General features: G+C 41.5%; 1 protein-coding gene across 2 annotated transcripts in view; it reads left to right on the top strand.

Annotated features, from left to right (window-relative positions):
* atp7b (ATPase copper transporting beta) overlaps positions 1-15466 on the top strand; it is a 51931-nt gene that overhangs the window by 9820 nt on the left and 26645 nt on the right. For both annotated transcript variants that reach the window (XM_033616066.2, XM_078165575.1), the window contains exon 2: positions 7074-7836. In XM_033616066.2, coding sequence (XP_033471957.2) covers positions 7074-7836 — 763 coding nt within the window. The remainder of the gene's footprint in view (positions 1-7073; positions 7837-15466) is intronic.

Here is a 15466-nt window from a genome sequence, read left to right as displayed (position 1 = left end):
TGTGAATAGCTGCAATGGAAATATGTGCAATGACAAAAATTGACATCTTGAATATTTATAAAATCAAATCAATTTTAATTATATGCAGAGTCCCACCTTTTTTGGAATTGGTTGTTGCACTATAGAGCAGAGTTGGACCTGTCTGTCCCTAATTGTCTTTGGTACCTCCTGTGTCCCCCTTTAGTGCCCCTGGCTGACTCTGAACGCAGGGTTAGGCCTCACTGAGGCCTGAAGCTCTGTAGGAGTTCATTTGAGTCCCAACCACACAACATAAACAAACCATTTAATCCAGTGGGGTCACTGGGACACAGTTTACAGTGGGAAGTGATAAGTACACTGTGATGTCATTAAGATATCACCGTCCATTGCTGCAGAGACACTAAAGATGTATAGTGGAGTTTGGTGTTTCTGGGAAATGTTTGTTTTGATCCACTTACTGTGTTGGATTAATTGAACTTTAAACTGTTGAACAGCACTCATCAATACAGACGTCAACCTATCAGTGTTTGCCTTAGTCACTGTAATGCAAAGGGGAGCACATGGGGACAGAGCTGTAGTCACTAGCCTATGGTGTGTCTCATGTTTTGAGATTGAATATTATGATGATTTGTCATTAGTAGTTTCAGTTTTTGTAGCCTAATGGATAACGCACTGGCCTCCCTAACTTGGGAATGTGGGTTTCAGTCTCATCTGGGTTGCAGAGGAGGTGTACAACACTTTGCAGAGGTTCATGGATTGATGCCAGTCTCTTAGAACTGTATAACTGTATGTAGTGGAAGTAAATTGCTACCAACCTCTTCTAGATTTTATTGTATTTTTTTGAAATCCCAACTCCCTGTGTAGTGAAGCATTAACTAAAAGGAAAACGTCACCCCCAAAAGACCATCTGTATGTCAGTTACTCACCCTGTGTTATGTTGAATTTGTGTCGTAAACTTTGTTTTTTTTCTCAAGCCTCCAAGGTGAATGAAGAATCCAAAAACTGAGAATATTCTTGATCAGTTGAAGTCATAGGGGTCCATGTTTAATAGCAAAACTATCAAAACATCAGTTTACAAACCCTCACACAACTCATGCGGTATAATCCAAGTCTCATATATCCAGTCGTATGCTCAGTACTTCCCAAACACATGCATTTTTTTTTACGTATCTTTAAAATGTGGGTTATTAGGTCTTTAAAGTTGTTTTTCCAGCAGGGATAGGGGCATGAAAAGTGTTTGTTTTCTACCAAGACATTGCTGCTTTTCCAACTGAGATTGTGCTCCCAAAACTGTGTGTTTTAAGGCAAAACATGATCTTATCCTGAACATAATCAAGTGGTTTTTGTCCCTAAACATAACCATGTTTACCACAAAGTTGTTGAAATGTAAAGTTGCTAAGTATTTGCTATATTATTACATGTAAATGTTGCATGTCTAGAAATGTACAATGCCAACATTTTTTCTGGCAATTGGGTTGAGATTTCCCTGTCAGCCCATGGCGCCCAGAGAAATGGTAATGGAGGTGAGGGCTGAAACCAAATATGAAAGCCGTCCTCTTCATACCAATTATATGTGTGAAAGGATAGGATGGTTTCTGCCCCTTGTGAAAGCTTATTGGTGATGTAATGCATAGAGGGCAGCAGGCTGCACAGAGGACATATTGATTTGGCTTTTTAAAGGAGAGTGGGCCCCAGCACTTTTTCCTCCAGTAAAGCACACAGGAGAGGAGGCCTGGCAGCATTCACAGCTATAGGGGAGAAACACTGAAAGAGTTCACTTTTGGTGTGGGCATGCAAACCGCAGAGACAGGCTATATTTGCCATGTTAGATGGGAGCCAGTGTAGTCCCACTGGCCTAAAGGATAACACACTGGCTTTCTAAGCCAGGGATTACAGGTTTGTGTCCTGTGTGGATTGAAACCATTCTCTGCTAAGCAAATCAATTTGTTGAAAGATGCTATTATAACATGCATGGAGGGTTTTACTATGTTACAAACGACATGCTTCACTGTTTGGAGTGCAGCTCTTTACATGGGATTGACTTCTTGTTTTAGTTCTGTGAGGTGCCAGTGGCGAGTCTGGCGACCGACTTTAAGCAGAGTCATGTTGGGAGGCTTATGTGAAGGGCCAGTCATGTGGTTTTTTGGCCCCAAACTGCCAATATCCTGGACTTTTTTCTGCTGAGGTCAAAGGAATAGCCCTATATTAGATGATAACCTATTATGGGAGTGAATGTGTCAAGTGGTATTTAAACTATTTACACTGAAATTACCACTTAATCCAGCCCCCTCCTTCCTCAGTTAAAACTGTGGTGATCTTCAGTATGTAACATACTTAGATACTTAAACCAGTTTAGCCAGTATGGATGAAAAGTGACTTTGCTATGTTGATTCACAGGGAGAATAAACTCTTGGTATACCAAACTTTTGTTTTATCCATTTATATGATAACATCTGAAGCTCATAGGCTCTGTTTACACCAAATATCAACATGGGTGAGTGGATCATAAGTGGACAGCTCTCAATGCATAAGTGAATGCATCCTCACTATATCGAGATTCAGAGGTGATTTGTGCCCCATATGGCCACATTCTTTCAGCAGTGTCTATGCTTACGTGTCCTGGACCACCTTAAAGGACCACCTACTCAGCTGACATCTTGCTTATGCTAGTCAAACTTTCTGTTGCTGCCAATACACAGGTTAGACACAGCTCTGAAGGACTGTCCCCAGAGCTGCTCTCTTCCTGATGAGCAGTCAGTTCAACACCTGCCTTGATAGCATAGGCTAACACAGCAGCAGCTGTGAAATGGTCCCAAAAATCTCACAGACACCAAAACATCTCAACTTCTTCATAACCATAACATTACCCATGTGATGCTAACACTTAGCCCAGTCACTGTGTGTGTATGAGGGGACTCTAACCAGCTGTCTCTGGCATGAAGCTCATACTCCTGCCTGGTATATGCTTGATGCATTTGCAGTGGTCATGTGCATAGATGACACGTCTCCACTTCCTCTCACAGTACAGAAATAAAGCCAAAATATTTTGGATACACCTGTTGCCATCAAATGACTTCATTTGGAGCCAGAGTATGCACAGGAGCAGTCTCTGCGGTATCAAGTTCTCGCACATTCACCCGTCCAACCAATGGCGAGCAGCACCACTGATCACCAGAATTCTTACTGGTCCACACAGCTATCAGTCATGATGTCAAACCTCCTTCTGATAGCATCAAATAACTAATTAAAACCAAACTTATCAGAAAAAAATTAACACCTGAACACACATCAGTGTGATAAGAACTACCTAAAACATGACAAACCATCTTTGGGAAAAATTTATATCATGTTTACTTTGAGTTTTTATATTGGTCCATATCCCATCTGCTAACATGGAGGGAGCAGGGTTTATGACCTAATCTGCAGCCAGCCACCAGGGGGCAGCTTAAGTTTTGACTTCACTTTTGGGGAGCTGTCAGGTTGCCCCATCTTTTTTATACACTCTGTGGGTGCGTCCCAAGTCTCTTATTTTTATAGTGCTACTGCTAGCTCCTCGCTTGAACCGGAAGTCGTTCGAGGTCCGCCATCTTCTAGGCCGTCCCAAGTCTCTTATTTGTGCAGCGAGGAGCTAGCGCTAGGAGCTAGCAGCAAGCTTTAAGCAGCTACGAGCTAGGATGGTCGAGAGGTTCCTAACAGGAAGTCTTTTTCAGCTTGAGGCCATGACGTATAAATACCCGCCCCCTACATCTGGCTCATTTGAACAAGATGGCGGAGAAACAGCTCAAGTGTACCCGTTACATGCCTTCTTTGCAATGACACGCTGTAATTCACATGCCTACGTGACTACAAAGAGTAACGTTAATGATATTTCCTGCAAGACTGTCATGTTGTAATTAAGTTTATTTCATTCACAACCCGTTGTGTTGTTCAGCGGACTGTCGGTGATGTGTGGCTGTTAAATGTGCAGCTGCTCATGTCCAGAACCACACGTGTTGATATAACACCACACACGAAAACAAACACATTTGCCCATCAGTAATTGTCCTGCATGTCATGTGAGTGGAATAATGTTTAATAGCTTGTAGGTAATATAAATTAGCCTATTAATATTAATAATAATTAATATTATTACTTTCATGTTGTTGTAAGCAACTGTCATTACCGTCTGTCCTGCACCTCTCTCTGTCACTGTCTCTCTCTCTGTCTCTCTCTGTCTCTCTCTCTGTCTCATTGTGTCATACGGATTACTGTTAATTTATCATGTCGATCTGTTCTGTACGACATCTATTGCACGTCTGTGCGTCCTGGAAGAGGGATCCCTCCTCAGTTGCTCTTCCTGAGGTTTCTACCGTTTTTTCCTCATTAAAGGGTTTTTTTGGGGAGTTTTTCCTGATCAGCTGTGAGGGTCATAAGGACAGAGGGATGTCGTATGCTGTAAAGCCCTGTGAGGCAAATTGTGATTTGTGATATTGGGCTTTATAAATAAAATTGATTGATTGAGGCAGACTGACAGGTCTGATGTCTTACTCACTCAGCAGCTAACTTGTTGAATGATGGCGAGTGGATTTAATAATAGTGATAATAATGATGATGATAATAATAATGATAATGATGCTCATCACAGTGACAGTGGCAGTGTAGCATCCCCGGTTGAATGATGGTCTTACTCTCCAACTGATGGTTCACAAGATCTTTATTTATGATACTTGTAGCTCCAAACATTGCTGTGAACACACCGTAAGAGCTAGGAAGAAAACAAAAAACGACAAAAATATTACTTTTCTTCCATCCCTTTGAACCTTACAATATTCAATAATATTTAACCACAGTTCAAATACATTTACTGTAATTTAAAGCTTAAATCTGAAAATGAATTGACTTTGCTATTCAAGTAAAACTATTAAATGACCCTTTTTAACTGTTTTTAGCAATTAGTGACAATCTCCAATAGAGTGCTATGATGTAGGCAAGCATATCTAACCTGAAATATTTATTCACACTCTGTGCTGCAATAATACAGCATAAATCATACAAAAATGTGCAAATTACACATAAACTGCAGTTTCAAGAGCTTTCTCCCATGTTCAAATTTACTGCAGTTATTGCAAGACTAATCTTAAACTTAAACACAAATTTCCTCTTAGTAGCAGGCTTAATTCAACCAAGGAATAGCAATGACAACAAAATTTCTTTGTGTCGCGGCTAATATACCAATTAAGCTAGCCTACACATACAGCCCCAACAGTTACTCAGTACAAACTCTGAAAAAAAAAAAAAAAAAAAAAAAAAAAACTTCTAAGAAAAGGCATTATAATGTGACTCAATGTTGCACGCAAATGACATATAAACCGACAAACCTTGTGCCCTTTTCAACCAGGTGCTAATTAACAAAAGCATGGCATTTTCGTTCGTCTGGAAGAAGCACTTGTAAACATCTACCGTCGTGCACGTCTTTTACTTCCTACCGCATTCTGCCTTCAAAATAAATGCACCTTCAAAATAAAAGCACCCATTTTATAATTTCACAAAATGAGACAAAATCAACATAGGTCACAAGAAAGCATTAATAAACTGAACAAACATCGTAATTTAGGTCATTTACAGGCTACAGACCGTTCTGTAATTGTGACAAACTTCGGCAAATGTCTCAATAACAATGGTAATACATGCAAAAGTGTGTGACCAAAGTCATGATGGTGGTGGTGGGGGGGGGGTTACGGCTTTGATCAGCGAATATAATGTATAATGGGACTTGGGATGTACGCTAAACACTGGCTCCGTTATGCAACAGATCCAGCTGTGCCGCCGTCATCAGGAATGGACGTTGCTTCACGTGACGCTTCAGACTAAGGCCATCTCATGTCTCTTAAACCGACAATGCTCGCTCATCGCTCCTAGCGCTAGCTCCTCACATTTTTTCCTAGGTGGGAGGGGCTAAACAGCTAGCAAAGTCAGCTAGCAGTAGCACTAGCAGTAATTTAAGAGACTTGGGACGCACCCTGTGGTCATGAGACTTCCCACAGCCAAAGTGACATCACACCATCAGACATGGACACGGACACAGACAGGTGGAAAACCATGCTGTAGACCTGAGTTTTCGATACACTGCCCCCTACAGTTTGGGAGAATATTGGTTTGCTGTGAGGAGAAACTGTACAGAGTATCAAAGATCCAAACGCTTTCCTATCATTGTGGGATCATCCGTGCTGGGCATAACTGAACGTTCCTGCAGCAGTCGTCTCCTAGGACAGAGGAGGAGAAGGGCTGGTGGTATGTGCTTGTCTCATAATAAACTGGGAGAGAGAGGGCGGGACAAGGAGGGGCTGAGCAAATTCATGCGCTGCACCCAGCTCTACAATAAAATTAAGATTTACTCATTTTGAATACTAATGGCTGTAAATGTGTGCATAACATGACACACCTCATGCCGGTTAAAAACAACAACACATTTTGCCTTTGCAAACAGAAATGATTCACTTGTTCATTTGCATATAGAGCAGGGAAGTGACCTCACAGGTGGTCACTCGAGACATGTGGAGACGCATGTTAATGCCAGGTGTAAACAGGCTCATAGACGTGTTCTTAATTTGTCTTATAATCTGGTTTTGGTTTTGAAAAATGACTTAACAGTTGTGTTTTGGTTATACTATTTGATCATTTCTAGACATCTCATTTGTAAGTGGACGTTGCAAAACAGCGCAAGTATAGATGGGGAGACAGCAGGTGTATCAGCAGACATATATGTGATACCAAGAGGGGCTTGTCGAGTAGTCAAATGATGGTTGGCTTAAATCATTTCCACCTGTATGTCTTTACCTGGGGATAAAAGGAGAAAAAGAAAGCACGGTTGGCATGCTTGCTTTGATGAAACAGGAAATGAAAGTGTTTGAGGTCTGTGGTCCTGAGCAAATGCAGCCAGTAGAAAACATGCTGGCGTCCTGCTAGCTGCACAATAAATTTCTTGTGGAGCTAGCAGGAAGTCACTACCATTATACTATTTTGAGATACAACAGGGCACATATGAGTCACAATTTTTTTATACAGTCCTGAAGATTATAAGAGTAAAAGTGTTGAATTTTCTCTCATCTTCTCAGGAGAATGGCCCTGACATCGAGAAACAAGGCTTTGACAACTTGGCTTACGAGTATGGGAGTCAGAGTGAGCTCTACCCTCCACCCAAAACTGCCTCCAGAACAACTTTTAAACTCCTGGGACTCACCTCCGAGCACCAGGCCAAAGCCATCGAGAGCAGAATCTGCAGTCTGAATGGAGTTCTTGCTGGCAGCTTGTCTTTTCCCAGCAGCATGGCCAAAGTGGACTATCATACCTCAGTTATCACAGCCAAAGAGATTGCCCTGGAGCTCCAGAGAGTGGGATTCAATGTAGAGTCGGCGGTGCAGATCAGGGTGGATGGTATGCACTGCCAGTCCTGTGTGCAGTCCATTGAGGGGCACATTGGTCCTCTACCTGGGGTTTCACATATTCAAGTGTCCCTTCAAGATGCTGTAGCACTTATTATATATAAACCTCTTGTAGTAACACAACAGGAGCTGAGAGACAGCATAGAGGACATGGGTTTTGGTGCTACTTTATTAACCGATGATCCATCTGAATGTGATATAAGCTACTGGCAGAGGGACATATTGAGCTTCACTGTGACCGTTTGGATTGTAGGGATGACTTGCAACTCTTGTGTGCAGTCCATAGAAGGGAGGATCTCTCAGATGACAGGAGTGCAGTCCATAGTAGTGTCACTGAAGGAGGAAAAGGGAATAATAACCTTTGACCCCAGTCTGACGGAGCAGGAGCAGGTCAGGGCAGCTATCGAGGACATGGGCTTTGACGCATCACTTGAAGGTAGGCAGAGATTTTTGCTTAATTTAAAACTAAATATGGTATTTGTCAAGATAAAACATAAGGAATTATTGTAGTAGCAGTGTAAGTGCAGAGGTTTTATTTTGAAAACATGACAATGTGTGTCCTTAGGAACCTCTATAATGGGATGAATAATGAATATGAATAGAATAATGGGATGCTCAGATCAGGGTGTAAACCAAGGATTATTTTTATCATTAAATAATCTAACTATTTTCTTTATCAGTGGATGAATCATTTAGTAGCCTATATAAAGTGTCACAAAATTGTGAAAAATAGCATCCTTTCAAAACATTCATCAGCTCTTTTATCCACTTGGCATATGTTGGTGCACAGTCAGACTTCCGCATAAGTAAAATAAGTTTCCTTGCCACAACCACAGCAAATGAAACAACCTCAGTGTCATACTTGTCTGCCAAGGGTAACACACTCGTGGCACCTAGGACAACAACTGGTGGGTTAGGTTCCCACGTCTTCTGAAAGGCATTAGAGAAACATTCAAATATATTCTTTCAATAAGTAAACTCTTCTCTTTCCAGCATGATCAAAGAGAATGTGTTAATGTCCTAGCTGCCTCTTTACACCTACTAAAGAGGGGGGAAACATCAGGGAAAATCTTATACAATCTGTCATTGGAGTAGGATAACTGATGTACTGTTTTAAATTGTATCAGACTGTGTTTAGAGTTAACTGAACATTTATGCATGCTACTAAGACTCTCCTTCCATTCTCATTGCCTAGATCCCCACCCAGTTCACTCTCACAGTTCTGCTCAAGTGCATTTGTGTTGACATCAGTGTGCCTTTGTATAATGCAATAAAAGTGGGAAAGTGCTCCCTTACTACAAGGATTAAAGTTATTGATACTCTTAAGAGAGTCATAGGAACATATTTTTTCAAATTGGTCACATTTTCCCCAATGAAATCACGGATTTGCAAGTACCTGAAAAAAATGGAGGATAGGATATTACATGCTCTCTGCAACTGCTCAAACAACATGAAGTGCCCATCAAGGTATAGACCACCTATGTATTTGAAACGCTTAAGAGTCCAGTCTGTGAAAACTGAATAATTGAAGCCAGGGACAAACACATAATTTTTTACATATTGGACTATCAATATAAGTATTTATATACAGTAATTTTAGCATATTTCCACATCTAACTACGTGAATTAAGGGTGAAAACAAACGGGAGCTGGTGATTGTTGTAACATTGGAAAGACGAACCAAGATGACTTTGTGATTGATGATTTTGTGACTTTTGAATAAATAGTGTTTCATATTAATAAAATGGAGTCTTGCGGGTTTGGCGATTGCAATTTCACGTCTGTTTCTGGATTAATAAGAAAGGATCTTACTCTTTAAAAAAAAAAGATCGATATCTGTAGGGATCCTTTACATAATGTTGTCAGACACTTAGAATAACATTCTGAGCCTGTCAGCGGTAAAAACAAACACTTTTAGTGAATGTAAATTGACGGTGCGAACATGCTCAAGGTGGTTAAATTGCAACCTGTTTTGCAGCTGCCAGCTGCACTGGTCTTGCTCAGTAATGGATCAATTTCAAAAATTGTTGTTCCCATCAGTCACTTGGACATAAACACATGAGTAAATAAGGAACAGGTTGAAAAATACTTAAGTTTCCCTTTGAAAATGAAGCCACAGCCATGAGAGAATTATCTTAGTTTCAGGATGGAACTGTATTGCAATAAATAGAAAGAGGAGTGCAGACACATTTGTTAGTAAGGTAAGAAGATTGCAGCATGTAATAAAAAGGACATGAAGTGTAAGGAAAATACAAGTAAACACAAATAGTTTGTGAATTTGTGACCCTTTTATCATCCAGTCATAATAAAACCCATATCCCCAAGTTATACCTCAGCTCCCCAGCTCGTTTATCTTTCCTAAAAGGAGCACTGAAGTGTTCTTTTTTGCTTAAAGAAGAAAAGCAGATGCCCTCGAATGACTTGTGTTGTTGTCATTCAAGCTACATATTCCATTCCACCCATGGAGTCTTTTGCATAATACAGTAAGATGCATTCAGGAGAACCTCGTCATATAATCTCAAAGAACTTAACCTAACCTAACCTACCTAGTATCTGTACAAAGAAAACCAGTGGTAGCACCTGTACGTTATGAGCAAACAGACTCTGATTAAATTCTTTTCAGTACACCTCACGTTCACCTCAACTCAGTTGCCACCAGTTACCGTGGAAACCAGACAAGTTGCTCTCCAGTTCAGTGTTGAGGGCTCTTAGGCCAGCTGGGCCTTTCTTGTTGGACTTAATGATGAAAACAGCTTGCCAAGACGTGGAATTAACTTGGGCTGAGTATGAGCAGATTCTTTCATTTGTAACTGTCAAGGTCAGGCTTTATTTTTGGTAGCTGGGTTGTTTTTGGCTTTAAAGCAGCTTTTTGTGCCACTGCTGGCTTGTACTACTTTGTACTTAAAAATTTAGTTGAATAAATAAAAGGAATGAAGCAGGGCAAAAGAGTGTGCACTCAATTAAGGTCAACAAGTCTACAACCATGCTCGCAGCTCTGTCAGGCTGTACTTTGCTTTTTGCATAGTGCTTTGAGGTAGAAGTAAAAGTACTCACTCTGCATTCTCTTTGGTGAAACTGCTAAACACTCATAGACATATGAAACTTGATAAGGGCCCAAACTGCACACTGACTAATGTAAGAGGTCACAGGCAAACATGGTTGGGTTTGGTCTTGACAATACATTGTACTTTATAAGCTGTTTATATGGTTTTTAATGTAACATTTGACTCTGGAAGGTAACTACAACTTTTGAATAATTGTAGTGGAGTATAACGCACAGTATCCCCCCTAGTACTTAAAGGAAAACTTCACACCCAATATGAACGTTTGTGTACTCACCTTGTGTTATGTTGAATTCTTGAAGTAAACATTTTTTTCTCAAATGCTTCCACTATGAATGAAGAATCCAAAAACATAGAAAATTCTTGATGAATTGGAGTAACAGGGGTCCATGTTTTTTTGACAACAGCAAAACTGTATCAAAACATCTGTTTACTGACTCTCACACAACCCGTGCGGTATAATCAAAGTCTCATTTTTCCAGTCATATGCTCAGTACTTCCCAAACAGATAGACACTTATCTATGCTCTCTTCAAAGCCAGATCCACTGACAAAAACACCAATTTTACCCCACTGAACTCAGAAGCTGCTGGTCTACTACTGCCTCGATCAGTTAGTTTGTTTGTGTTATTGTGTGACTTTGGGGTTTTTAAAGAGTTAATTTGGATTCACCAAAGTCACACAATAACACAAACAAAGCAACTAATAAAGGTAGCGGTGGATCAGCAGCTCCTGTGTTCAGTGACGTAAAATTACAGTTTTTGTCAATGGGGTCTGGCTTTGAGGGCAACACTGATATGTTTAACTTTTCACATCAGAAAGGGCTGTCTGTTTGGGAAGTACTGAAACCTGGTCTCACTCCCAACTCATCAAATGCCGATGCCTAGTCAATGGCCATTAGAGCAAATGAGTCACCTCTTAGAAGCAGTATGAGACGCACCAGGCAGGGGCATTTTTTGACATTCGGCGGAACTATTTTAGTATAAAGAGTGAGACAATCCACATCAGCCAAGCAGGTGTAGAGGTGGATGGGTTAAACCTGGGGTAGACAACTTGCGGCTCTGGAGCCATATGCAGCTCTTTAGCCCCTCTACAGTGGCTTCCTGTGGGTTTTACAATAAAAGAAAAAAAATCACAAAACAAATAACAGTTATGGGCGGCACGGTGGTGTGGTGGCCTCACAGCAAGAGGGTTGCTGGATCGATCCCGGGTGTGGGAGCCCTTCTGTGCGGAGTTTGCATGTTCTCCCCGTATCAGCGTGGGTTCTCCTCGGGCACTCCAGCTTCCTCCCACAGTCCAAAGACATGCAGATTGAGGTTAATTTATAACTCTAAATTGTCCATAGGTGTGAATGTGAGCGTGAATGGTTGTTTGTCTCTATGTGTCAGCCCTGCGATAGTCTGGCGACCTGTCCAGGGTGTACCCTGCCTCTCGCCCGATGTCAGCTGGGATAGGCTCCAGCCCCCCGCGACCGTCAAGAGGATGAAGCGGTTAGAAGATGAATGAATGAAATAACGGTTATTTATTAAACTTTTTTTTTATCATAATTGTAGATCTAAAGGAATTCATACCTTCCCCAACTGTAAAATGTGTAGCCTATGCACTGAATTTAAAAAAAAAGTTGTAACATTTTGTCAGCTGAATTGCCCACTGCAGAGGAGCCATCTTGTGGTAAAACATACTTTTGAATGCTGATTTAGACCTATTTTAATGTTGAAAGTCTGATTTAGACTTAATACGCAGTAAAACCAGGAGGCTCAAATATGTTTTGTGGCTCCAGGCGAATTTTTTTTAAAGGGGCAAAAAGCGAAATTGTTTCACCGCTAGGTTTGCTGTTGTGCACTGCCTGTAGACCAAAACAAAGTGTGTCATGAGCCACACCTCCCTCTACCTCTGCTCTCCACCCCCCACCCCACTCACCTCGCCGGAGCTAACATTAGCTGGGAAGCTAGCGGAGGCTAACTGGCTGTGCTGGCAGCTGAGTGAAGTGGAGCCTGAGGAGGAAGCACCGGTTAGCCCCCGCTTTCACTGCAGGCAGATTCACTCGCCACAGGGGCGAGGAAATAAAACCTAAACAGCCAACTTAGTTTGGCTTAGTTTAGCAGTTAGCAATGTCTTTCACTCACTCTCAGTCTCTGCTGTGTTTAGCTATTTCCCTGCTTTCCTGTTAGCATTAGCACTAGTCGGCTGCCACGCTAAAGGTCCTACTCTTCTCCGTGAGCCCGTGAGCCCGCGGCTCATGGCTCCGGCTCACGCAGAGTAAGGACGTTAGCGTTAGCTCCTGGTGTTAGCACTAGAGCTACTACGGCTACTGGAGTAACTTACAGCTATGGAGCGCTTCTACCAGTTCTTCTAGTCACTGAGCCTCGCCTCCATCTCAGCAAATATATTACATTTATTACAGGTACCATCATCATTGAAGTAGGCAGGGGAATAGCTAAACACAGCCGCCAGGCTGCCCGCCGGGCTACATTTTACAATGCTTGCAAATGTTAGTTGGGCTGCCGGGCTACTCACCTAACACAACCATAACGCCTGACCCATTGCTGGGACCGAGCCGCTAATAACTCAAGCTCTGGACATTCACCCATGCTACGATTGTAACATTAAATTTAATTGAATCGACATAGCGACATGTGCCTAATGTTACTGTAACACTAATTAAAACAGACATTCGACTCTGCCATTTCACTTCGAAAATACGCGCTGCCATTGCTCACTGGCTGTAGCCTTTTATAGGGAGGGAGGGCCAAGGGCTCCGAGGGGGGGGGGGGGGGGGGGTTCACATGAATGTACATGAACGCGCAGCCGGACCGGCTTGTAAACAAGGGGCTGGAGATCAACACAGAGAGAGGTTGTGTGAGGTCATGCTATACTCCAGATGAAATTACACCTCTAGTTCTTCACATAGCAAATTTTTAATTCCTTCAATCTAGAAATGATGAATTTCGCTTATTGCTCCTTTAACTATGTTTGGTCAAATATGGCTCATTTGCTAGTAAAAGTTGCTGACGTCTGGGTAAAACAAACTCTGGGCTGTCATCCGGGTGATAGCTGTTTGTTTTCCATGTGAAACCAAAAGTCAACCAACCTATTTTAATAACAACCTAGTATTCTTATGTATGTATGGCATATTACACCAGTGACATATGCCCAATGACATTATAATTATTTATTTTTTTAAGAGATTGTATGCCTATTAAACATCAACAGTACATTTACAATTAGAAGAAATGATGCATGTAATGAGTTGACATTGACATGCCATCCCTGAGAGTCCAAAACTGATGCTGGAGGGTAGGGCTGCCCCCGACTTAGAATATTCCTCATCGACCAGTTGTTAGTTGATTAGTCGCCCACATGTTTACAATATTAATTTGATTATTAAATTATATATTATGGGCGGGGCAACACAACGTTTTGAGTTCAAGGTGTGAGAAAGAATAGTATCAGTAACATTGTTAACACTGTGCTACATTACAGAGAAATACAAAACCGTACTAATGAACCTTCATTAATATAGGCCTATATTTTATCTACAAGTGCACGTCACACACTGAGCGAGCCGCCTGTTAACAACACTGTTGGCAAAGCAGTAATGACTGTGCTAAGTGGCTAATGGGCATGTAGCTGCTTCCATGTTTCAGATGATATGTCATGTTAGTAGTTGACCAATGAAGATGAGTTTACATATCACCTTGGGTTCGTCCTTCGCCTTCTCAAAATGATCCCACACTTTGGATTTCCTGCCCGACATGTTATCAACTAGCGTGTGTAATAACCACAGGTACCAGCCCTGTAAATTAGGGGCCATACACATGCCATGTTTTTAACCGCCTGGAAAATGTGAGGTCGGGCGCTGGGCGCTACTCTTGTGCCTCTTCTGTGCCAACTTTCAAGAGCGCGGCAGCAGGTTGCATCTGAGGCTGCTAAGCAACCTTAACAAGCATCGTAAAGCCTATTTACCTGAAACCCTGAGTGCAGAGCTGATCTTCTTCCAGGCGCTGTTTATAAGTGTGTAGGCCCATCGTCTGTGGGGCAGATGTAAAGCTGTAGCCTTACACTACCATGTAGCCCTGCACTAACATGATCAACTTTTTTCGTGTTTATCAGACTGAATATTTACAGAGGAAGGGAAAGATATCTGTCGGCTGTGATTGGTTTGTAATGTGACTCCTGTCTGACTACTTTCAAATTAAATTCCCACATGGTCCAGTCATATAGGTTTTGATTTATTTTGACAAGGTGCAGCTCCTAATAGAGTTTCACGATTTTTTTTTCTCTTTTCTGCGACTAAGCGACCAATGAAATCTTGCCAACTAATGAACTTTCTGGTTGGTTGACTAACATTTGGTCCACTATTAGAGGGCAGCCCTACTGGAGGGGTACCTAGAGTGTCATAGTTGGACGTGTAGGGCCACTTACCAAGCGTCAGTGTTTGATAAGTTGGGAGTGAGAATGTATTGAGTAGTGAGTGTACACCTGGATAAATGAGATGTGGATTGTATTGGAGTTGTGTGAGAGTTTGTAAACAGATGCCAGAAAAACAATATTTTCTTCATGATTTCAGCATAGCACAGGGTGAGTAATTTATATACAAATAATCATTTTGGTGGGTAAAGTATTCCTTTAAGTACAGTACTTGTGTTATTGTTACTTTTCACCACTGAAACAGGTTAGCAACTGCAGCATACAGTACAGGCCAAAAGTTTGGACACACCTTCTCATTCAATGCGTTTTCTTTATTTTCATGACTATTTACATTGTAGATTCTCACTGAAGGCATCAAAACTATGAATGAACACGTGGAGTTATGTACTTAACAAAAAAAGGTGAAATAACTGAAAACATGTTTTATATTCTAGTTTCTTCAAAATAGCCACCCTTTGCTCTGATTACTGCTTTGCACACTCTTGGCATTCTCTCCATGAGCTTCAAGAGGTAGTCACCTGAAATGGTTTTCCAACAGTCTTGAAGGAGTTCCCAGAGGTGTTTAGCACTTGTT

Source organism: Epinephelus lanceolatus, chromosome 24 (genome assembly GCF_041903045.1).
Source record: "Epinephelus lanceolatus isolate andai-2023 chromosome 24, ASM4190304v1, whole genome shotgun sequence".
Lineage (NCBI taxonomy): Eukaryota > Metazoa > Chordata > Actinopteri > Perciformes > Serranidae > Epinephelus > Epinephelus lanceolatus.
This window is presented reverse-complemented; position numbering and strand designations above follow the sequence as displayed.